The sequence below is a fragment of the Diadema antillarum genome, unplaced genomic scaffold, assembly GCF_040938485.1.
Source record: "Diadema antillarum isolate AM-2024a unplaced genomic scaffold, OU_Dant_1.0 seq00000569_RagTag, whole genome shotgun sequence".
NCBI classification, from domain to species: domain Eukaryota; kingdom Metazoa; phylum Echinodermata; class Echinoidea; order Diadematoida; family Diadematidae; genus Diadema; species Diadema antillarum.
This window is the reverse complement of record NW_027271507.1, coordinates 1,231,516-1,256,884: the sequence shown is the minus strand read 5'-3', so window position 1 is coordinate 1,256,884 and position 25,369 is coordinate 1,231,516. Positions and strand designations below refer to the sequence as shown.

The 25,369-nt window shown below is 38.8% G+C and overlaps 1 protein-coding gene across 1 annotated transcript; it reads right to left on the bottom strand.

Annotated features, from left to right (window-relative positions):
* On the bottom strand, nucleotides 1-23,790 carry LOC139735268 (alpha-2,8-sialyltransferase 8B-like). The gene is made up of 4 exons (XM_071646023.1): nucleotides 23,425-23,790; nucleotides 21,791-21,857; nucleotides 7,006-7,560; nucleotides 1-1,026 (listed from the first exon to the last, which is right to left on the bottom strand). The coding sequence occupies exons 1-4, from the start codon at nucleotides 23,591-23,593 to the stop codon at nucleotides 738-740; spliced, it is 1,080 nt and encodes a 359-aa protein (XP_071502124.1). The 5' UTR covers nucleotides 23,594-23,790; the 3' UTR covers nucleotides 1-737.
* Between the last annotated feature and the right edge of the window lie 1,579 nt (nucleotides 23,791-25,369).

Sequence of the window (25,369 nt, the reverse complement as noted above, 5' to 3'; positions counted from 1 at the left end):
TAATTATGTAATCAATATCAGGTGATATCAAGTTGTACATAACTTCATTGTTTCGACATTTTCTTCGTCAGTATAATGAGCGAATCCAACGTAAATTTATGTGATGAGTCCGTGTAAGACTTTGTTGGAAATTGATTCCTAAATGTTTGGAATTTTGACCGACTACAAATACAAGTGATTTTGCCATACTGACAAAATCTCTATTTCCATGACATTTCTTTGAGGAAGAAAAGTAAAAATCGTCAAAAACTTAACGCAAGTTCGGGTAGTTTTTCCGTTGATCTTCTTGATATCGAAGTCCCTTAGGCAATCGTGAATTACTCGCCAGTCGCACTTTTTACACAAACTTTGCCGTTTTATGTCCCGGATTTGTGCGAAATGTACCTATGTCGTTTCCTTGCCCTTCAAAGCAGTGAGCTCTAGATTTCGTGAGGTCTTTGTTGATGGAGATATGTGCATCTCCTGAGTCTTTCTTTCCATGATCGAACCGGGTATCGTACATTCACACTCTCGTGACGTTTTTGACGAAGTTCACGATGAATCTGGAGCCCCCTTCCCCCTGGCTCCTACACTTATGGCTCTTGAAAAAACTGAGCAACAAAACCCATAACTTCCGGAAGGGTCCGTCCGGAGATTCTTCCTGTCAAAGCGGGGAGGTGAACTATTGACCCTTAACACCAAATCAACATCAAATAGAAGACTATAGTATACACTATAAACAACAATTATGCTGGCTTTCATGTCCATGGTCTTAAAACGCGGTGATCCCATCTCCCCGCGCAATCATTCACAATGCGGACAGCGCCTGCGTCTTGAAGTTGGAGCAGTCTTTTGTATTCTTCGGGCATTGCGTGCCTATTTTTCACATAATCCATTATCTCTGGATCGTAATAGTGGTGTTGCAATGTTCGGTTGGTCGGATCGACGTTAAAAGGGTAAAATCCGAACAGTGTGATTCGTGAACAGAACTGTGTCGTTGCTGCGTACATAGCCAGACCAGAAGATGGCCGTTTAATACCAAATGCCCTGGTGATAAGAAAAGGAGAACATGTAGATTTGTCACCAGATTGCCACTTTCAACAATAGGCAAGAACCAATCTGTTGATATACAGGTACGACAGAAAAAAAAAAAGATGAACTCGACGCAAGAATAATTAGGTTATATAAATATGAAGTACCCGCTGCTAGAAGGGATCAGTAACATCACTGGCTATCGGCCATGAGCCTGGTAATTGTGTGGATATGGCTCCCGTCTTACCGATCAGGAAGTCTTGGTTTCGAATCCCACCAGCGAGTACGTATGCCAATGATTTTTATGATAGATATTACTCCAAATATCGATGGAACGGTGAGCACTTTAATACGTCGATGAAGTGTAATTTGTCAATCAGCTGCAATATTTCACAGTATTGTTTTGCCAAAAGAAAAAAAAACGATTGTTTTTTAGTATACAATTCAGAGAGAGTCTTGCACTTACTTCCCAATACACTGTGATTCATTTTCAATATTCATCGTTATTGAAGGTGTCCAAATATTATTGTTTAATACACTATGTGTATATTTACTATGTGTATATACAGTCACAACTATCTGATGCGGCCACTCAAAGGAGACGGCTAGAAGGTGGCCGTTATAGACAGCCGGCCGCAATATACAGGGTCTTTATCATGGCTTTTCTTTCGAGGGAAATTGTTCTATGGGCCGTATACAGCAGTTAGCCTTTATAGACAGGTGTGTTGCGACAAGGGTTGTCGCCCCCGTCAAGGATTGTCGCCCCCGGCTCGGGGCGACAATCTTTGACGAAGTTGGCGTCAAAGATTGTCGCCGCGTCAAAGATTGTCGTCTGGCGACAATCTTTGACGCTTGTGCAGTCCCCAATTTTTGGCCTCGATGGCGACAATTTATGATAGCAAAAAAAATGTTGCGACAAAAATTGCCCGTCAAAGATTGTCGCCCCCGGCCGGCTAGGGGTGGTTGCTCCGGTGTTATGCTTTGGTGGGATGGGTATGACTGGTAAGTTATGCGTATGTATGGGTGTGTGTGTGTGTGTGTGTGTGTGTGTGTGTGTGTGTGTGTTGGGGCTGCATGGTATGTGCTGTGTATGATTTGTAGGTGCGTACAATAAGTGACTTGTGTATGCGTTTGCGTATAGCTGTGCGTGTGTGTGTGTGTGTTTGTGTGTGTGTGTGTGTGTGTGTTTTGAGTATAATAATACAATAATGTAGAAACTGTTCATGTGTGGTGCTTGTATATGTAGTGGTTTGTTTGTCTGTGTGTATACATGTGCCTGTATGCGTACATGTGTCTGTTTGTGTTTGTGTTTTGATGTTTGTGCGAACAAACTTTTTTGAGCAGCAGGCACTACTGTGGCAATGAAAATGCCTTCAACGTGTATGAGCACGCACATTGTATCTATAGCGTTCACAGCAGCTTTGATTTCAAAATAGTATGGGTGTGTCAATTTCAGCGGTGAGGCGGGCTAGGAGAGAGAGACCAAGAGAAAAGGCATACGAGGGAGGTACCCTCCCTAAATGCACACCGCCAATACATACGTATTGTAAACAAACACCAACAAACACTCAAACAAATCCTCATAATGCAAATAAACCACCTCAACACTTTTTTTTTGTTTTTTCCTTGATATTAATTGATTTCATTCAAATCATTCATAAATCAACCCATTCTGTGTGTCACATGAACAAAAACCTTACAAATGCGATTCAAAACACAAACAAATCCGTTTGTCAATTTATACTACAAATAATCTCACTTCAACATAGATAACTCGATAATAAATCAACCCTACTAACAATTTCTTCACGAGAAAGTTTTGACATGTACCAAACCTATATCCCTTGAATATATTGGTTTGGATCATGTAACACCTTCTTACTTACAGAGGCATATACAAGTACATACAAAAAACACACACACAAATACATTGTACAAATCTAGAATGAAATCAGTCATTAAAAAAACCCGATCAACTCCCCCCAACCGAAACAAATCTACATATATCCTAAATATTAAATCCTAGCAAAATCTGTCATACCATTATAACTATCCTTCTTCAATCCAATCCCCAACCCACCAACCCCCGATTAACCAAAACCTAAATCATCCCACACCCACATTCACCAACCCACATACATACACAAACCCACACACATACACACACACGGGTGCTGTTCGTTCAATATTTCAAAGGTTCGTTATTCCGAAGGTTCATTTTTCGACGGTTCATTTATCCCAAACACACAGTTCCCTATACCTAGAGGTTCGTTAATCCGAAAAAGAAAAAGGGTTCGTTAATCCGAAGATTTGTGGCGTTATTCCGAAGATTCGTTGATCCGAAAATGAAATTCGGAATAACAAACCTTCGAACTAAAGAGCCTTTTGAATAACGAACCTTCGCAATAACGAAATGTAACCCCCCCCCCCCCACACACACACCCGAACCGATACCACCTTCCTTCCTGATGAAACGACTTCCCAATGTTGATACATAAGACATAATGGACCGTATGCAAAAAAGCAGCATCCGCCCGCACGCAAGCACCACTCCGAATGGCATATACAAATCCGTCAAACAAACTCATCAAACTCAAAGCTGATGATAAAATCAATATAACGTTTATGCCAGCAACAACTTATCCCTCTCCACGCGCAGCCAAAACACATACGCTGACATAATAAACACATTCTTCCTTGAAACCTCACCATGACTTTTTACATGGCATGTTTGCATGGATGTAGCCATGTAGGTTATGTGTTGGTATTTCAATGACTATGTCAAGAACGATATTACCCAGCAAAATGTGCTTCGAGGGCGGGCGACAATCTTTGCTGCCAGCCCTTATCAAAGATTGTCGCCAGACGACAATCTTTGACGGGGCGACAATCTTTGATGCCAACTCCGTCAAAGATTGTCGCCCCCGAGCCGGGGGCGACAATCCTTGTCGCAACACAGGTGGCCGCTGAGGAAAGTTTCATTGATGTATATAATTCTACAAAATACTATTCCGATGAATCCGATGTCTTGTTACGAGGAGGGATTTTCCCATACGCAGAAGAATTTTCAGCTGGTTTTTGCGAGTTTCGCACTTGTTTCTTACCTACTACACGCGTGCTACTTACCTTCTACTTGCATGTCTTCCGTGTGACCTGCGTGATAGCTTTGAAACCGGTCCGTTTTCTGTTACGAGCAACTTACGGGTACCGAGAAGAACCTGCGTTGGAGTTGCCTGCGAGGTGCTGCCGGTACGGGTCTCCTACTGGTGTGCTGCGTGTACCTCTGCGAGCGAACCCCCACGACTCACTCGGAACAAGTTTTGAACATGCTCAAGGTCTTGGCATACCGTATCTGGGGAAGTTTTGCGACTTGACTTGCGGGAAACAAATTTGCTACCCGGAGCTCTCCGTAGTTGGTCCGCACCTGACAGTACCTAGCGCATATCTCGCCCGGAAGTGCGCACGCAAGTCCGATTTAACAGCACCCAATTTTAGCGGCAGCATCTCGCAGGCAACTCCCAGGCAGGTACTTCGCATTCCCCGTATGCAGCCAAGAAAATGACATTCTGTGGAACTTCTGCCATTCCTTCAGAGGGTTTCCTTCACTGAGTTGTCCGCCCCCACGCGCCTGGCACATGCACTGACTCGCCAAAGTCCGGTATGCTGGAAAATCCCTACACGCAACAAGCCCGCGTAGCTTGCCCGGAAAGGTGTGACAGGGCCTAAATATGGTTGCGGGTAAAAAGATTTGCGTGCGCACCTCCGGGCGACTACGGGTGAGATACGTGCTAGGTAGTGTCATGTGCGGGGACCTCCGGGTAGTAAAAAATGTTCTTCGAAAGTTGCTCGCAAGGCTTGCTCGGAAAGGTGTGACACAGCCTTTAGTGATATTTTAAATTCCGTGTCACGCCTTTCAGACACCTTTCAGAAGAACAATTTTTGCTGCCCGGAGGTCCCCGCAGATGTTCCGCACGTGACAGTACTTGGCACTTATCTCACCCGTAGTTACCCTGAGTTGGACACGCAAGTCCTCTTTACCCGCAACCAAGTTTTGGCCCTGTCACGTCTTTCCGGGCAAGATACGTGGGGATTTTCGAACACACAGGACAATTTTTGCAGGCGGACAATGATTTGGGCGAGTTTCGCATGCGCCGATCTTACCTGCTGCTACTTACATTCTACTTACGTTCATTTCGTTTGACCTGCTTGTAGGCGCATGAGTGGCGAGTGAGGGCTGACAACTCGGTGAAGGAATTCCTCTGAAGGAAATTGATATGGCAGATGTGATATTTGCATTTTACTTGGGGTGAGTCCTTATGAACTGTGTCAAATAAGACCCAGACCCACGAGACCGACACTACGCAAAGCAAGTCCACGCTTGGCTTTGTTTGCTCAGTGCCGGTCTCGTGAGCATTTTTTGCGTAGTGTCGAACTCATGGGCTTTATTTGCCCAGTATCGAACTCATGGGCAGTATAACTCGTGGGCCTACTTCACTTGATGTCAAATTCGTGGGCTTTGTTCACTTAGTGTCGATGATGAGTGTAGATGTCCCACAGAATGTCATGCAGAAGACACGCGCTTCCGGCGCAAAACATATATCTACAGGCAACTTCCGTACTTCAAGCGCCGTCGACTGCCTATGACTTGCGGCAGGTACGGGCCTCCTACAGGTGTTCTGCTCAAAACTTAGCTGCGGGTAAATCGGACTTGCGTGCGCACCTCAGGGCAACTGCGTGCGAGATACGCGCTATGTTTTGTCAGGTGCGGGCCAACTGCTGGGAGGTCCGGACAAGAATGTTTGCAATTTTCATTCATGCCTTGTCATACCGTACGGGGGAACTTCTGCGGGTTGACTTGCGGGGAAACAAATTTACTCCCCGGAGCTCTCCGCAGTCGGTCCGCACCTGACAGTATCTAGCGCGTAGTTGCCCGGAGGTGCTCACGTAAGTCCGATTTAACCGCACCAAGTTTTTGAGCATGACCCGTAGAGGTCCACGCAGAACGCCAGTAGGAGACCCTTAGCGGCAGTACTTCCCAGGCAATTCCCACGCAGGTACTTCGCAGTCCCGTATGCAGCCAAGATTATGAAATTCTGTGAGATTTCAGCCATTCCATTAGAGGAATTCCTTCACTGAGTTGTCAGCCCCCACACGACTGGTTCAAAGGTCACACAGTATACTCGCAAGTATAACGCGTCCAGCAAGTAAGACACATGCGCTCACTCGCACAAATCCTTTTCCGCCCTCAGGAATGTCCGGTATGCTAGAAAATCCCTACACGTAACAAGCCCGAGTAGCTTGCCCGGAAAGGTGTGACAGGGCCTAAACACGGTTGCGGGTAAAGAAATATGCGTGCGCACCTCCTGGCGACTACTTTTGAGATACATGCTAGGTACTGTCATGTGCGGATCATCTACGGGGACCTCCGGGTAGTCAAAATTGTTCTTTGCAAGTCGCACGCAAGGCTGGTGTGACACGGCCTTTAATGCTTTCCCAGACACGGTGTGACAAGGCCTTGAGTATGCTCAAAACTCGTTCCAGGTGAGTTGCGGGGGTTTGCCCGCAGAGGTACACGAAGAACGCCAGTAGGAGGCCCTTAATTAGCGGCAGCACCTCGCAGGCAACCCATACGAGGGTACTTCGCAGCTGTAACGCAGGTACTTCGCAGCCCCTAGGCCGTTCATAACTTAAAACGGATTGGTTTCGAAGCTCTCACGCAGGTCACACGGAATACACGCAAGTAGCAGGTAAGTAGCGTGCGTCTAGCAGGTAAGACACAAATACGGAATACGCCAATATCCTTGTCCGCCCGTAGAAAATTTTCCTGCGTGCTGGAAAATCCCTCCTCGCATAAAGCCCGCGTAGCTTACCCGGAAAGGTGTCATTGGGCCTTTGGGGCAAAATACATGGACCCACAAGTTCTTGTTCGCCGTTTAGCATGCGTGGTGTTGTCACTGAACCAATCCTCTTATGGAAAACAGATGAGATACATACCTTTTCGCGGGAAACACAGCTATTCTGGGGCTGTAGGCAAATGTCAGATGAATGTTGAGGGATTCTCGAAGAAACGACAGTGACTCTCGGATATTCATGATTTTTGACTTGGTTAACAGTTTAATGTACCACAGGACGCTTCCATTTAGATGGGCAATTCTATGGAAGAGTCTTTCACAATCAGGAGTGAAGTTTTGGGCAGTTACGTTATGATTCATTTTAACACATGCAGCAAGTTCGCGGGATTGTTCGGAGTTAAAGGTCATCAAGTTAACCTTTGAACCCACATCACGTGCGTAGACACCACCGAAGTAGGCAAGATTCATACGCACAATGATATCCGCCCTGTCAATGACGTCACCACACGCGCTTCCCAGAAGCACCCCAGCATTCCCGACGACAGAGCAGGACTGTACTTCCGGCACACTTACTGTTTGGTTATATTTCCGGATACGCGCTTGAGTACCTGACGGTCGCATCTCTGCGAACGGGATGTCGTGTCGGAAAATTTGAACAACGGACTGCCTAGACAATCGTGCTCGGGATACTTGATGTCTGTATTCAATGAGCAAGAGATAAATCAACGTGATGATTTAAATGTGACCGTGCACCTCAAAACGAACATAAAGTCGCACACACTGATTTTGCGTGAGGACTGAAAATAAGTGAAATGGGTCAACCTAGCCGAACTTGAATTTTTCATATTTTCTGAAAGAAAAAAAATGAAAAAAAATATTTGGTATCATAAAACGGACAGGAAAGTGTGTTTTTTTTAGCAGTTTATCTCGAACATTTTTGTTAGAATAGTGTGATTATAGGTGTGTCTTTAGAATCCCTTTTTCTTTTCTGAAAAACCTTGTCCACACTCTTCACTTTCAACTCTAATAACTTTTGAAAGGATATGCTACTGCTTTGAAAGTTGGCATTGATTATGGACAGAATGTGTTAATGAGGCATGCTCAATTTCAATTTAATCTTATAATCCCTTCATTGTTGTTACTCTGGTGGTTTACTTCCTAATTTTTTCTCCCATTCATCGCACATCCAGCACGGTTTTGTAAAGATTAAGCGCTTGAATAGACATTGTACTTCAGAGCCTCTTTTCTCAGTTCACACTTTTCCTGGGTTTGTGCTTTCTTTCCAATATTTAGATAAGTTAGGAGAGTCCATTTGATTTGAGTTATACATCATTTTAAAGCTTAAAGTCTGCTCTTTCAGAATATGGTCTTAACTAAAAATTCATGTCTGGCGACTTTTTGTTTGTTTTGAGGTGCAGGGTCACAAATGTGTTACCTCTTTTTAAACATAGTCAAATCATATCAAATCAAATCAAATCAAATCAAATGAAAATCAAACGAGTATCTTCCAAGGTGGAAGTCATCTCCTTTATATCTTACATAGTCTTTGGCATCTTGAAGTGAAGGAATTACAAAGTTACTTGATATGAAAAAGGTGAGAAACAAGTAAAAGTTGAAATGGATCTTTACTTTTTAAAAACAAGTAAAAATGAATTATCCTTTTCAAACCTAGTTATTAGAATGTTTTTGTTAAACCTTCAATACCTGGAAATAAAAGATTTTACCCTTCTCTCCTCTTGCAAGTTTAAACACGAAATCTTTAATTGGAATCAAACAGCCTCACAGTTTTTCTTGAAATGAGCAATATTGTTGATATCAGCCCCTCGCTGCAGTGTTGATTACTTTGACAATTATTAGGTGATGTTTTCAACTGAATTTGATTATAATTGTTCTGTTGAGAGCTAAGCGACATGGCATGACATTGCACGCCATTGTTGCAGTTAATGTCACTGACTATCGCTTTACACATTCTATTACTCTGGCTTGTGCTAATTTTATTTCATTTTCATTTTCAGCGGCCATGCAGGCAAGAAATACAACCGAATGAATGGATTTTTACCAGTGATATCATAAGGTGATTGGTGGATTATGCCATATGAGTCTGCCACGTTTCGATTAATCAAGTGTTTGATAAGAAACGAGGCTTTGAAGTTTAGGGTCTATTCAAGTGCTTAATTTTACCAAGGTATGCTGTGCCACATTATTCTGAGACAGCAACATAGTCATGATTTGGGAAAACATTCTGTTTTTTCAAATCTTTGTATCTTTTTATAGATGTTTGTTAAACTGGACACGTAATGAGCAAAGTTGTAGAGAAAATGCCAAGCTTTGTTTTGATGTAAATATTGTTGTGTGACAAATCTATGGTTGTTTTTCATTCAAATGACCAGTAGCTATAGAGGCATGGCGTTTACATACAAAACACTGGCAGAAACTTTTTATTTACTCTTAAATCTAGTACAAGGGAACAGTGCTTAATAGTCAGTCACATTAAAAGATTCAGCAAAATATGATCGGAATGGAATCGCAAGAAATGCATTCACTTTACTATTCCATTTTGCGATTTATCGATCTGTTTCGGCAAGTTTGTGCGTTTGAGTAGAATATGCGAACTTGGAAAGCCGTCGACAGGAGTCCGGTGGGCGAACGCGGCATAGAAAGAGTTAAGAGATAGTACATTGTAGCATCCAATTTTGAAGAATATTATACATATATATATATATATATATATATATATATATATATATATATGAGATAAGTGCTGTAAACATTTCCTTTCAAAAGTTGATCTGCAGGTCTTCATCGCGAGAAACCGATACTAGTCCTAGTAGCCAACGCCCTTGGACCCTGCCCATCATTAATGCCAACAACTGCCGCCAACGGCTATTGACTTCCGAAGGGTTTGTTTTGCCATTTGTCAGCGGAGACATTTCATATCCATCCCACATGTTTTATATAAAAAAAGGAAATATTGTGATTATTGGAGTAAAAACGGCATATAACTAACAGAATGAACGGAACAGCCCACCCTTCATCCAATCATGTAATGTATACACCATTGCCTTTCTTTTAAACTTTATGTGCCATAAAGATTGTACTTGATTGTCCGATAGTTCAACACATTCATTGTTATGAGCAAATAATATGGATAAATCGACGATCGAGTTTTGCTACTTGGTGAACGGGTAATTACTTTTAATTTGCTACCCTTTGTATTATTATCATTATCATTGTTCTATCACCATAAATAGCAATTGATTATCATCATTTGAGTAGTTTAATGGGATTGATGAGTTTATCTCGGTAACATTTTTCTTAGCACACATACATTGTAACAAGTAATAGCATCGCCAGACTTTCTTCTTTGTTACATTCCAGCAAAAGTGTAATTCTCCAAACGGTAGTACTTATCACTAAGAAAACGTCCGGCGCATTCTTGAATTCTTTAGTAAAAAGTCAATAATAGCCTCATGTGTATACACTTCTAAGCTTTCTCTATAATGACTGAGTAAATTTTTGTAAAGGGATATTTCGAATTGCATTTTATCGATAGTAACTGCGTATCGCGCTATACATAGGTTCAAAACATAGCCCTATTGACCTATACTTTATCATTTAAATTTGATGTATTTATATCCCGATATCATCTACGGGATGACATTACTGAGCCATATGAACGTACAGTAAATGTCGGGCTGCTACCTTTTCAGGGTCAATCCCACGCAAATAGATATGGTGCTTAAAGGACCTGTTTCAAAAAACCGACTATTCTGATTTATATATAAATGCATACCTCTATTGGAGAGGTTTTTCATGGCAATTAGTGCCTTGTGCGCCCAACGTGACAACAACATTATACATGTATATGCGTGCTGAATTCCATCACGTTCTCCGGCTTTGTCCTCGTCCGTCACGTCCGTGGGCCCGGATAAAATATAGCATTCTTTTGTTCATCATCAAAACATAGTGGAGAGGTTGCCGAATGAATGAGGAATCATGGATTTTGCGCTCCGCGTCTTGCCCATTCCCTTGTGGGCGCCATGTTCAACTTTGTAATGTCAATCTTAAAATTTTCAGTACTATTCTTTCCCCAAGCCATTGACAATTAAAGCCATCTTGCTGTTTGTGGGCGAGCAAATGAGAGCGAGAGAAATGAACTGAACCATGCCAACCGAGCGCTATTGCGCTCGGAGGGAAAAGGGAGAGGCTAATTATTTCATTACTACCGCCTCGACATTCAGTAGTTTAGTTATGAACCTCAGTATGACAGACATTCATTGTGTGCTCTATTTCATAGGTGCTCAATCAGTAGTCACTGAATCTGAATCTCCTTGTTACTCCTCAATACATTCGAATGAGCAGCAGATCTTGCATGTGCATCAATCATTCGTTTATTAATTCTACAAAATAAGGTGAAATTGTTGCTTCATTAACTAACCTCATCCTTACACTGCTGTCAAACTTGATGTAAATAGAGGATATTCCGCCACATCCTTTTTTTCAAACGAATTGGATGGACTTACAAGTTTCCTATTTACCTTGTCCATACTTCTTCTGAATCTTGAAACAGTATACGAAACTTTAATTTCAATATCAAGAGTTGTTATGGTGAGTATGGGGTTGGAGTATTAACTTCTATATCCATTTTCTGAAATTTGGGAAGGGACAATAATAATAGTCATCAACCAGTAGAACGCTCATTGTGAATGTAAACTTCATGAGATTTCGTTTTTCTTGTTTCTTTCTCTGATAGTGTTTGATATTTTCAGTGCATTGATATATCTAACCGATGGACCATCCATACATCGATATATCCTGAATAATACTAACATAGGCTTATTTAATGATATCTCAATATCAATATCTCAATATCAATATCTCAACATAATTATGTTCCACTACACGCTTACTTGTGTCAAACTGATGTAAGTAGTTGTTTATCTTTTCACCGTAAGATTGTACAACACGCATATTAAAATCGAATTAAGCAAGCATCTATATCCCATTCAATCGTGTGTAGCATGTTGACTAGCTCATGAAAATCATTTTAAAAAGTCGTTTATTTCCAAATTACCATTATAAAGCAAAGAACAAAGTGACAATGATAACATTACATTAGATAACAGTATACATGCACAAAAAAACCAACACAATGATGTGTTAGAGTGAGAAAAAAAAAGTTAGCAAAGAAACTTCTTAGAGAGAAATTGGAAGAGCCAGCAGAGGCCAATTGTCTCTCTACGGCTGGGCTCCCACTTGAAATTTTATGTACGATAGAATACACTTAAAGAGAGGGAAAGAGAGAGGGAAAAATAAAACTTCGATTTCAACTTAACTTCACCTTCTTTTTTCTCCGTCTGAATGCATTTTTTCTCTCCCATTTCTGACCGTAACCCTATTTATACCATGACTTGGTTGATTTGAACTTGCATGCCTATTGCTATATCTTGGTACTTTATAATGTTGATGGAAATCAGGGAGCTCACCCAAATGCAGTCTGTTTGATTTTTCACGCTGTTACCACACGTATATTATCATGTTTTGCATTGCTTTCAGCGCAGACGATGGTCATGGCCCTGTGCACAAACCGTATCGTCTTTGATTCCGACTCACCTGCGTGCATAAAATTATAGCTCCCGTGTTTGGTGTCTATTTCACGTTTGCGTGCAATGCGCATTTCGTTTTCCCCTCTTCAAGGTCGACACGTTCCCACATTCCTGCTGTCCCCTGTTCGCGGGAAGTACATCCTACTCCCGTGTTTGTTAATATCAATCCGGCCACGGCTAATGTGATATTTGCTTTTAACTCTTTGAATAGTGATGCATTTTTAGCTCACCTGAGCCAAAGGCTCAAGTGAGCTATTGCGATCGCCCTTCGTCCGGCGTCCGTCGTGCGTCGTGCGTCGTGCGTCGTCCGTCGTCCGTCGTCCGTCGTCCGTCGTCCGTCGTCCGTCGTCCGTCGTGCGTCGTGCGTAAACTTTTTACATTTTCATCTTCTTCTTGAAAACCCCATGACCGATTTTCATCAAACTTGGCAGGTAGCATCCCTAGGGGGTTAGGAACTCAATTTGTTAAAATGGGCACCATGCCCCACCCAGGGGGCCCCCAGGGGGGCCCAAACCCCCCAAAATTAAGGAATCTGTAAAAATCTTCTTCTCTAGAACCAGAAGTGATAGAGCTAAGTTAATACTATGAGTTAGTACATTGATGACTGTAGTTTCAAGTTTGTTCATGGCAGAATCAGGGGTGCCCCCCTTGGGACCCAGGGGAGGGGGGTGGGGAAGGGTTCTAATGGGGCCTAAATTGTACATTTTCATCTTCTTCTTGAGAACTCCATGACCCATTTTCACCAAACTTGGCAGGTAGCATCCCTAGGGGGTTAGGAACTCCATTTGTTAAAATGGGCACCATGACCCACCCAGGGGGCCCCCAGGGGGCCCAAACCCCCCAAAATTAAGGAATCCGCAAAAATCTTCTTCTCTAGAACCAGAAGTGATAGAGCGAGGTTAATACTATGAGTTAGCACATTGATGACTGTAGTTTCAAGTTTGTTCATGGCAGAATCAGGGGTGCCCCCTTTGGGACCCAGGGGGGGGGGGGGGGGTGAGGAGGGGTCCTAATGGGGCCTAAATTGTACATTTTTATCTTCTTCTTGAGAACCCCATGACCCATTTTCACCAAACTTGGCAGGTAGCATCCCTAGGGGGTTAGGATCTCAATTTGTTAAAATGGGCACCATGCCCCGCCCAGGGGGCCCCCAGGGGGCCCAAACCCCCCAAATGAAGGAATCTTTAAAAATCTTCTCTAGAATCAGAAGTTATAGAGCTGAGATAATACTATGAGTGAGTACATTAATGACTGTAGTTTCAAGTTTGTTCATAGGAGATCCAGGGGTGCCCCTCTTGGGGGTAGGGGGGGGGGGTGGTTGGAAGGGTCCAAATGGGGGCCTGAATTGTACATTTTCATCTTCTTCCTGAAAACCTCATGATGGATTTTTGTCAAACTTGGCAGGTAGCATCCCTAGGTGGTCAGGATCTCAATTTATCAAACTGGGCACCATGCCCCACCCAGAGGGCCCCAGGGGGCCCCAATTCCCCCAAATTAAGGAATCTTGAAAAAATTGGGCCCTTATTGTACATTTTCATCTTCCACTTGAGAATGCCTCGTCAAATTTCGGTAGAGCTGTGAATAATTTAGATTAGTGACTGCGTGAAAGGCGAACTTGCGATACTCAGGTGAGCGCTAGACCCGCGGGTCTCTTGTTTGATAATACAGTCAGACACTCTTCTGAATCCGATGAGGCAAGCAAAATCTTAAGTCCCTATGAATGATATAACATTACATTGAAAGATATGATATCGCGGCAAAAGGTTTTGAATACAATCTTGACTCGAAATGATCATGTGACGAGCCCATCATGCGGCAACTTGAATGAATAGTATCGATGAAACTTTTCTGTTAGCCCACCTGAACGTACGTAGTCAATGTTGCGTTTGACATGAGAAATCCGTAGAAACATGGTAAAATCCTATATTAGTCACTTATTTTTCTGTGTGCACCCAGCTTTGAGTTAATGTACAGAAACAGAAATGTCTTCACGATGAGCTGAATGTCATGACTGATGTATTCAAACTCTTTTTTGTTGAAATGGTAAATCCAAAATGAAATAATTGGATTTGATTTACAGACGCCCTCGATCGAATTCAAATTAGTTTTAGGAGTATACATAATTTCAGTAGTGCAAAACCCTATCATCTAAAGATGTATTATAAATGGATACGTTTAATTTGAAATGTGATTCTTAACATACCTTACAAGAATTAGTAGAAACACTACAATGCCTCTTTATTTTTTTCCCGCTAATTTTCAAGCCTACCCGTGCTGTCGACCGATCAGCTACTCTGACGGATAAAATTTTTGGCAATGTTTCTGATCAATAATACATACCCGAACTGCGATTCTCATTTTTTTAGCGATATATTTTCAAATTTCCGATTTGGATTAAGAGAAAATCACAACACAACGCACGCGCTACCTTTGTTGAGAAAGTTATACACATGCACTCGATACATGTTCACAAATAATAGGCATATCCATGGACTCCAAGGATTTGCCATGATTCACCACAATACATTTTGATCTCTCCAAATCATCCCATTACGGCAAACGTGGAAAAGCCTTGCAGGGGTTCTCGAGTTTAATACTTACCATTACTATCTATATCAGATCCCAATATTAACACGTCGGCGGCTTTGATTCCCAATGACAATAACTGCGGTGTTTCAAGAGGACGTTTGCTCGGCCCATTGCTATTCATGATCAATATCAATGATTTTTGCAGTCCTCAGACAAACTCCCATTTATAATTATTTGCGGATAACTCCAAATTTTTCTATTATGATCCTACTATCTTGATAAGAACAGTAGATAAGGAATTAAGGATTTGGCAAAAAAAAGGCATTGGAGACCAAAATCAATGCTTTTCAGCAATTTTTTAGACTTCCAGGCAACATTGCTTTGCGCGCCTATGGGTTAGAGGAAGTTTCTTCCATGAAGATTTTAGGTGTTTGTGTTAATAACAAGCTTTCTTAGACGTGTCATATCAACGATATTTGAAAAACCACTCCGCTTAAAGGTACAGTTTATCATTGGGAGCAGTGATTTAAAGAATGTTCAAGTATCACATTTGATGCATATGTGTAGGTCAGTTGTATCACAAAACATCCTACCCTGTAAATATTTCGCAATAAAGCCTTAAATATTAGGACATAATTATCACAGTTTTTCTTATGATAAACCATAACTGTAGACAAATTAAGTCTAGAAACATTGTTATTATAACTATTGTCCACATTTTGTAAATTTAACAATACTTTCATATCATTTCATTTATTAGGTTTCCACATATATCATACAGTGTTGTGTTTACAACATCAATCAATGACAATGTACAGTGACACATGAATTATAAGTTATATGTTCAGTATATATACAAAAAGCATTTACATAGCCCAAAATCAATTGAAATTATTCTCAAGGGTACATTCATGACGAATAAATAGAACTGTGTGTTTAGGGAACCTACAAAGAAGCAGATGCTTGTAGTAGTAGGTTCCCCGAAAAAAAAAAAATAATCAACACAGGCTGTTACACTCACACACACACTCTACACGCACCCAAGTACACCTGGACAAGCGTGCGTGCACTCACTCGCACACACGTAACAAGGAGAAGAGAATGAGAAAGAGCAAGAGGAGAAATCAGCAACTAGATCGTCATAGAGACAGTATAAATGACGGTACCTGCAGCTGCAAGAGGAAAGAATAATGAAGAAAAGATCATGCCGAATAATCTATATCAGTATCAATCATTCCAAATTATCTGCTAAATCATATTAATTCATATTATCACCAGAGTATTGCAAAAGAAGTTTATCTTTAAGCTTACGTTTGAATGAATACCAGCCGGGAGTTCGTCGTATTTCACTATCTGAAGAATTCCAGAATTTGGGGCCATTGTAATTAAAAGTATTCTGTAATATTCGTAATCTAGTTTGCGGTATGTGAAACATATCACTCTGTCGTGTTGGATATCTATGTATTTCTTTATTTTTCTTAAATAGAAACTCCAAAACTTCAGGAAAAACACAATTATTCAAATTATACATCAAAATTCCCAAGTTCATTAAACACAGATCATCTATTTTTAAGATTTTACCATCTAAGAAAAACGGATCAGTATGTGTGTATAAATTACATTCATAAATACATCTTAAATTTTTTTTTGAGCAAACAATAACTTATCAATATTCGCTAATATTCCATAATTTAAATATGACAAAATCATAGTTGAATATAACATCAATAATATCTTAATTGCTTTAATCTATAAATAAAAGCTTCATTTCTTGAAATCAATTAATTCAAATAAATAAGATGAGTGTTCCAATTCAAATGATCCACAATAAAAAGCCCCCAAACTTTTGTTGAATGTACACGACGTGTAAGTGTTTTATTAAAAACGATTTGTCCAGAAAAAGTTTCTGAAGAGTTAATAAATAACATGTAATGAGTTTTTTGTATATTCAATGATAATTTGTTCGCTTGAATCCAATTGTTTAAAAAACACAATTCTTTATTAACAGTTTCAAAAAGTATTTTGGGGTCTTTATGAGAAAACAAAACAGTCGAATCATTAGCAAATAAAATAAAAGTCAAAAGTTTAGAAGAATATGTTTTGTCATTGATATAACAAAGGAAAAGAAGGGGCCCTAATAAAGATCCTTGAGGAACACCGCATGAGATACTTTTTGAATACGACTCATTATTATTGAAATAAACATATTGCTACCTACCAGACAGATAACTTTTGAACCACTCCAAGGCCTTCCCACGTATACCATAATGATTCAAGTTGAAGAGATGAATTTCGTGGTCAATCGTGTCTAAGGCCTTGGAGAGGTCCAGAAGCACACCCACAGTATGTTCATGATTATCCATTGCAGAAGCATTTTTTTTTAATGAAATATAACATAGCATGTGAAGTTGAGTGTTTTTCACGAAAACCAAATTGAGTTTTAAGAAATATATTTTGTTTTTTGATGAAATTAACTGTTCTTTTATAAATGATTTTTTCAAGTATTGTGGAAAAAGATCTAAGTAAACATATTCGCCTATAATTTGAGAAAATCTAAGGATCCCCTTTTTAAAAATATTTATATATATAATCACTGTCAATTGACAAATTAAAAATATATACCAAAGGGTGAATTATTTCCAAAGCAACATCTTTTAATATATTATTCGAAATATCAAAACCAAAACTACCTTTATTTTTTAATTGTTTATTATATTCAAAACTTCCTGGTCATTTGTGGGGGTCAAGAATAACGAATCAGAAATGGAATTATGGAGAAAAGTATGAAATGGCTTTGGAGGGGGATCAATTTCTTTCGCCAAATCAGAACCTATATTTACAAAATAATTATTAAATTCCTCAGCTAGAATTTGATTATTTTTTTTCAATTTCATCACCTATTTTCATTTCCTTAATAATCTGGGAATTCCCCTTATTAAAAACATTATTAATCACTCTCCATGTTGCTTTAATATTCTTATAACATTTATCAAATTGCTTGATGAAACATTCTCTTTTTTTAAAACGTAAAACACTTAACAAAATATTCTTATATTCAACATAAGAACTCTTATTAGAATCACTAGGATTCTTTTTATACTCATAAAACAACCTTTTTTTTTTTCTTAAATTCACACATTTCAACAAGGACTTAAATTTTAACCGTGGCTGCTTAGGGACTTTTGTATAATCATTCTTTTTCTTCAAAATAACTGAATCATCATATAAAGTATTGAACAAATCTAAAAAATTATGAAAAGAATTATTCACTGCATCTTCATTAGAAACGTCACTCCAATCTGCAGACGCTAGTTTGGCTTTAAACAAAAAAAATATCTAAACTTTTAAAATGATTCTTATTCAAACACTTATTTGAAAAATCGACCAAAAGAGTCAGAACATTCTAGATAAATGGGAAAATGATCACTGATATCAGATATTATAATACCAGTTTCACAAGGTGATAAACAGTTAGAAAATATATCATCAATGAAAGTGAAGGAATGAGTGGTATGTCTAGTCGGTTTAGTAATAAATGGGAGGAAAGAAGGAGAGGACATCAAATCTGGAAAATCATGAACAGAATTATCTTCACAATGCAAAAGATTAACATTGAAATCGCCCATAGTAAAACATGTTTTTCCTTTGTAATTCCTGACTTGATGATATAAGTCATCACTGAATTTTAATGATGACTTGTTAGCATAAATCCAGGATGAACAAATTTCAATTCGTTAGTCAACATACTAGTAAGCGTTGTAGGATTGCTGTGCGCGGTGCGACAGAAATAAATTTGTATCATAAGCGAAACAAATAAAGGAAAGAATCTGTGACGAATTTTGGAGATCGTTGATGTACAAGATGAATAAAAGTGGGTAAGAAGAGAACCCTGGGGACACAACAAGAAATATACTTCATACTTGGCTCACAGCCATTTATGTAAAAAAAAAAAAGTTTTCTGTTTGCAAGGTAGCCTTTAAACCACTATAAAGCCCTCCCACGGATGCCATAATGGCTTAACTTATAAAGCAAATATAATAGTCAAAAGTATCAAACGCCTTCGAAAAATCGAGAAAAACATCGATAGTGTGGGAAGAACTTTTTTTTTATTAAAAGCATCTAGATTGTCACTCTTGGTCAATAAAGCGTGAGTCGTGCTATGCCGTTTCCTGAATCCAAATTGGAAATTAACCAAAAAATCTAAAATTTAAAAGTCCGGTTATAAAACAAGCCTTTCCAAAATTTTCGAGACTGAGGTTAAAAGTGATATCCTTCGGTAATTAATCGCCGATATCCCTGATCAAAATCATCCAGATCGACTAGATCGAGTTGTGGAGTACATTGCCGAGTTCATGGGCAATCAATTGTCGCATACGACAGTGAAGTGTCAGACAATGACGACCATGAGCTGCATCTAAATCATCTTTCACGGACTGTCATGGCCATCCTCGTGAAAGCTGTCAAAGAGGCTAGCTTGAAGACATCACTCAAAAAGTTTACGAATCCCTATATGGCTCAATATAGAAAGCAAGGAAAGAGAAATAAGCCACTTGTCGGTGCGCTCACATTCCATGAGATGAGGAAACTTCAACAGAGGCTCGATAAGGTTGATAATAAGCGCGACGACCAAGAGCAGCAGTCTAATCTGATCTCCTCGCCAGATATGTCCAAATAATAGTCAAATCGTCTCTCGCGATGTATATCGTGTTCGTCGTTATGTCATGTGCGTGTACAATTCTTATAGTCCATGGGCCAGGCCAGATATTGGTACCATCTGAGGTGGCAAAACCTTTTTGGTGTCAGTTTGTTTGTCGGGCATAGATATGCTTATCAAGCTATGATAGCATTCCCAAATGAGTAGCTTAGTCATAGTAAATGAATTTTTAACCAATTTGGTCTCGTTGTTATATCCCTATACTTCTGAATCGAAACTAACCGCCATACAAAGAAGAGCACTGCCTTCTGTATGTTCCACAGAGCTGTAAAATGCAGCTCTATGGTATGTTCACAGGTGTTCTGTTGTAAACGCGGTGCGCTTATTCTTTACTCAAGGCAGCGAAGGGAATATCCAAAGGTTATGATGTCCACAGCGCTTAGTCTTTATTCTAGACAGCGAAGGGAATATCCAAAGCGTATGATACAGTGTATATCCTTTTATCTAAAAACAACAACAACAACAACAACAAAAGCAATTCCTAGTGAATTTTACCGTATTTTTAAATAATTTATCATTTTCCGGTGAAAACGCTACGGTGAAAACGCTGATACCACGCCAATGTCGCGTTATTTCCCTCCAACAATATAAGATAATGCAAAAACAATGTACCAGTACACTACGATACATTATAATGAATGATATCGTAAATGAACAGAGTGATTTTTGTTTAAAACGGATGTATTTGTTGATAGGGTAGTATAAAAACAGTATAGATAATCCCTTTTATGAGGAACTTTAGATATGATAACGGTACATTGGTCTAGATAAAGAACTAAGCGCACCGCGTGACAGCTGTGGACATCATAACTCTTTGGATATTCCCTTCGCTGCCTTGAATAAAGACTAAGCGCACCGCGTTTACAACAGAACACCTGTGGACATACAGAAGGCAGTGCTCTTCTTTGTATAGCGGTTTAGTTTCGATTCAGAAGTATAGGGATATAAATACGAGACCAAATTGGTTAAAAATTCATTTATTATGACTAAGCTACTCATTTGGAAATGCTATCATAGCTTGATAAGCATATCTATGCCCGACAAACAAAATGACACCAAAAAGGTTGTGCCACCTCAGATGGTACCAACAACCCATTTTTCGGGTCTTGGCCCATGGACTATTATGTCAATTTGACCTTTCAGACATTCTTGTTGTCATTTTCAATGGGCTATTGTGTACAACCTGAACGAAGTCCAATCGGGAATGAGAAGTCTTAATGCTCTTCTCATTACAGCTTGTATTCAGATGAAAATGATGCATGTTTGGAAGGAATAGATCATTCAAAATAAAGAAAAGGTTGAGGACTGCTATTCATTCTCTAAAACATGGAGGAGATTATTATGAGCTGATTTCTAAAAAATGAAAAAGAAACGTAGATTTTGTAATTTTGTAATTTTACATTTGTATATTTATGTATACTGTGTATGTGTATTTTTTCACTTTTGTAAAATCACTTGTAATTCAGCCTCCGCTTTTTCAGCCTTTGTTGAATAAAGATACCATTAATAAAAAAGATAGACAAAAACCGAATAAGTGCGTTAGCCACACCATATTATATTCTCTTAGATTTCAGTCTTATATTTCAGTCTAAGAGGAAGTATAAACGTTTCAAAGAGAATCACCACTGCCTCTTTGTGTTGTCACCATTTCAAAGGAATCTGAATAAAGGCAGAGTTATTCAAGATGATATATATATATATATATATATATATATATACGCCCGGGCACACCTTTCAGGTTAATACTTGCGTCTTACTGAATTCACAGAGTCAACCTCTTCCGTCAATCTGTCTGTGTTTGCTTATATGTCGCTTTTATTTCAAATCCTTTATTCTGACAAGTTTAACGCATCTAACTATCTGGTTTGACAGGTATAAAGTAAGATGTAGATAACATCTTATATTCATATGCTCCGCAAATTACACTAAGTTTTCCCTCTCTCTCTCTTCTTTTTTCTATGTCCTTTTATCTGTCTAACAAAGCGTCAGCCTCAACCCTCCTTGCTCAGCGGCTCCATCGTAGCATGATAATGCCACAAACTTAAACAATTAAGACAATGTCTTCCGACAATATTTACCTCATTGTAAGCGATGCGTTCTCGTTTAATCGAGTCCAGATGTCGTATGTGATGTTTTTCAGTGGTTCTAAAAAAAATGAAATGAAGAGAGTATCGTTTCTGTTGTGAAGCAGTAATGTTTTTCTCTGTCATCGTTGAATATTCCAGATGACCTTCTGACGTAGAGAATATCAGTATATGAACATTATTGCAAGATTCGGAAATGCGACGATCAATACATTTCTTTACTCCTACATAACTTTGCAAACAGTGATGTGTCCCCCCCCCCCCAAAAAAAAAAGACAACAAGACTTTTTACATTGATAACTTTCAAAACAAGCAATCTAATTGCTTTTTCAGGGTATGAAAATAAAATTGTTACCTACAAATTGCAGAGAACTCCATTCAATATGGTTCAGTAGTCATGGAAAAATCTGGATTTTCGTAATCGCATGTCATGGGTCCAATTCTCCCAAGTTTAGCACTTGGATGCTCTTGGCATCCATATGAATAAAAATATTTTGCTCACAACTGACATAAAGCCAGCAAATAAATTCGAATTTTGTGCACAGCATTAAACCAATATGTGAGCATACACATTTGTGAATATGCAAATAATGCTGTAATAATCATCTTGATAGAAAAAAAGAAAAAGAAAGGAGAAAACAGAAAGCAAAAGTGGAAAACTTCAATGCAATCTTCAATGAGTTAATGATTTCATATCTTCCTTTAATCATTTGTTTTCACACTTTAATAATGCTTTCAAAACTAAAAAAAAAAAAAAAATCTGCATTCTCTTTTATGTCATTCATTCTTTCATTTCTTTGGTTGAAAATGAAAGGGAACAAGCAGTCTCTTTTTCAAAAAGGATTTTTGTGAGAGAACACAATAAACATCTTGGTATTTGTAAAGCTCGAACACAATTCATGGACAACGCGTCTCCAACGCGGAGGGAAGGGACTTTTGATATGATTAACAAAGATCTCCATTTCTAAGTGACCACCGAAGCAAATCGAACGAAATTTTTCACAGGATGTACGTAATGAGTCATAGTCTCATACCCTTAAATTGCATTTTGATCAATTCGTCACTTTTAAAGATATCGTTGCAGAAAGTCCAAAAAGAAAAAAGGTGACATGATTGTTACATTTAGAGTACTGCATTTAATGTAACTCAAAATTCTAGAAAGTGTCTTTACAACGTAACATAACGTGCTTTTTTGTACAAGTATTTTCTTCAATCTCTTAAAAAAGGAAACCTTCATTTTCCCCCGAATTTACTTTTTGCGTATCCTCTGTGCATTTGAATGCACAGCGTATACTTCGCAGCCGATTTCTCAAAAACTGCACTCCTCTGGTTGCGGGCTGTTATACATTTTCCCATGAAGATTGGAAACAAAGAGAAAATTGTTACATAAAACCTATCATTGGATAGCTTTTAGTTTTGCAAACTACATGATAGAAATGTCACGATTGCATTGATATACATGATAGAAATGTCACGATTGCATTGATAATGGTTTTTGATGAATTTATCAGGTCTTCGCAAGGACGGGTTGTGTCATTTTCATAGTAGCTGCACTCCAAGTAAATAAACGTATTATACTCGGGTACACACATACACAGTTCACGTATTATCATAGCATGAGAACTTACGTTTAAACGGCAGCTGAGTAAGATTATTGTCAGTTCCAGTGAAGACAGCCATGAACACGATCACTAGGAATACAAGTAAGGTGAAAACAGATTTCAGATATCTGATGTCCAGCAACAGTGCAGCCATTTTATATCTCACACTATAGTTGTTTGTAGAGATCGGGTGCATGTGACACGTTGTCGACCTTCGGTGGTGTTTTCACGGGGTACGCGATAGATTTGCGAAGGATAGGAATGTAAAAATGGCAAAGCCCAACATTTGTGTATTCTAGGCTGCAAGAGATCGCCAAACTACAGTGGGCGGGTCATGAGACGTCGTCAATTGTTTGCAGGCGTCGTTTTTATCTTTGTCGATTTTTTTTTCAATCGAAATTTCTTGAGCACGTTACAGGCATTCCGGGAAGTGATTAACTTTGCTCGTGATTTGTTCTAGAAAATGTATCTAAAGATTCGTTGCAATGTGTTCGATCTACTCCAGACGTGCGTGATGTTCTCAAAATTTTCGTGAAGCTCTAAACAGATCCCGACAATTTGGAAAATGCCTCGGATATGTCTAGCGAAAGCAGAGAAGTTCGTCCGATCATTTTCGACCAGTCCGCGAACTGTTCTCGTACTTCTCGAGACATTCTCACAAACCTTTGTTTCGTATAAGTACCACTTGACCGAAATATCTAACATCATACTGTGAAAACTTCATCTATTTTCATGTTTTCCACAAATTACGTGTTTGTAATATTCATCTACATATCAAACAATAGTAAGAATGATATGAACATTCCTTGTATAAGAATGAACTTTACATACTTATTGCAAATTTTCCACGTAATTTAAGTTTTCCACAAATTACGTGTTTGTAATATTCATGTACAGTATCAAACAATAGTAACAATGATATGAACATTCCTTGTATAAGAATGAACTTTACATGCTGATTAAAATTGCAGAATACACTTGTCAGTCTAGGGTGTAGGATATCTACATTTGAAAATCAAATTTGTAGGGGAACTTAGAGAAAAGCAGATGCTTAGTGGGAGTAGTTCCTCAGATAAGAATTTCACGCACATACACGTACATACACGTACATGGCTTATACAGTACATTACAATAATTAATAACTAAATATGTTCCAGTGTAAATATTGATGATGACATTGTAAATTTCATTGACATAATTATTATGAATTAAGTGTGTTCTATTATTTATAGATAATATCACAAGTTGTATCATCCATATCATGAATAAAACATGTTCCATTACCTATAATAAATACACTTTATAATACGTTCATTAGCTACATATGAATTACGCATGGTCTATCATTTGTAAATAACGGTAGCACAAGTTTCATTACTCATGTGAATAATGACTTTCTCTTCATTTACGTGTCATGTAAACACGAAAGTTCCATTTTTAAAATATCGCATTCTAGCTTACCATGTTGATTTAATAAGGAAAGGTTGTAAACATAAACACACATACAAGATCAGTATACGGCAAACTGTTGGATACATTGTTCCATATTCAATGGGCTTATACATGTGGGTTTTATTTAGAATAAAGCAGGTGCAATATTTCATGTTGTGGATGTATTTTTTGTTATTGAGTATTAAGATTTTTGTGATATTTATATATGAATTAATGACATGTGTGTTGTTACATTATCTTCTGTGTTTCATTTTGAAATGTGTGCTCTATGTATGTGTAATTATGTATGCCATTTAATTCATGAAGAGTTTCCATTTTATGGACAATAAATGAAATGAAATGAAATGAAAATGAAAATGTCCTGCTAAAAGCCGAATAATGAAGTTTTTGTAGACATATGAGGTTTTTTTTGTTTTGTTTTTTCTTTCGTGAGATAAGGTGAAGCTCTGATCATTAGACTTTCTCATGGTCAGTGAAGTTACCCGTTTATACCTGGCTATAGTTAAAATTAGAATGATTT

What these genes read in the sequence shown, in the direction of transcription:
- LOC139735268 (XM_071646023.1), bottom strand. Translation starts at nt 23,593, where the DNA reads ATGCACCCGATCTCTACAAACAACTATAGTGTGAGATATAAAATGGCT. An exon ending in TACTCAGCTGCCGTTTAAAC is followed by an intron (nt 21,858 to 23,424) that starts GTAAGTTCTCAT and finishes CATTTTTTTTAG; the next exon opens with AACCACTGAAAAACATCACA. An exon ending in AACGCATCGCTTACAATGAG is followed by an intron (nt 7,561 to 21,790) that starts GTAAATATTGTC and finishes CATTGAATACAG; the next exon opens with ACATCAAGTATCCCGAGCAC.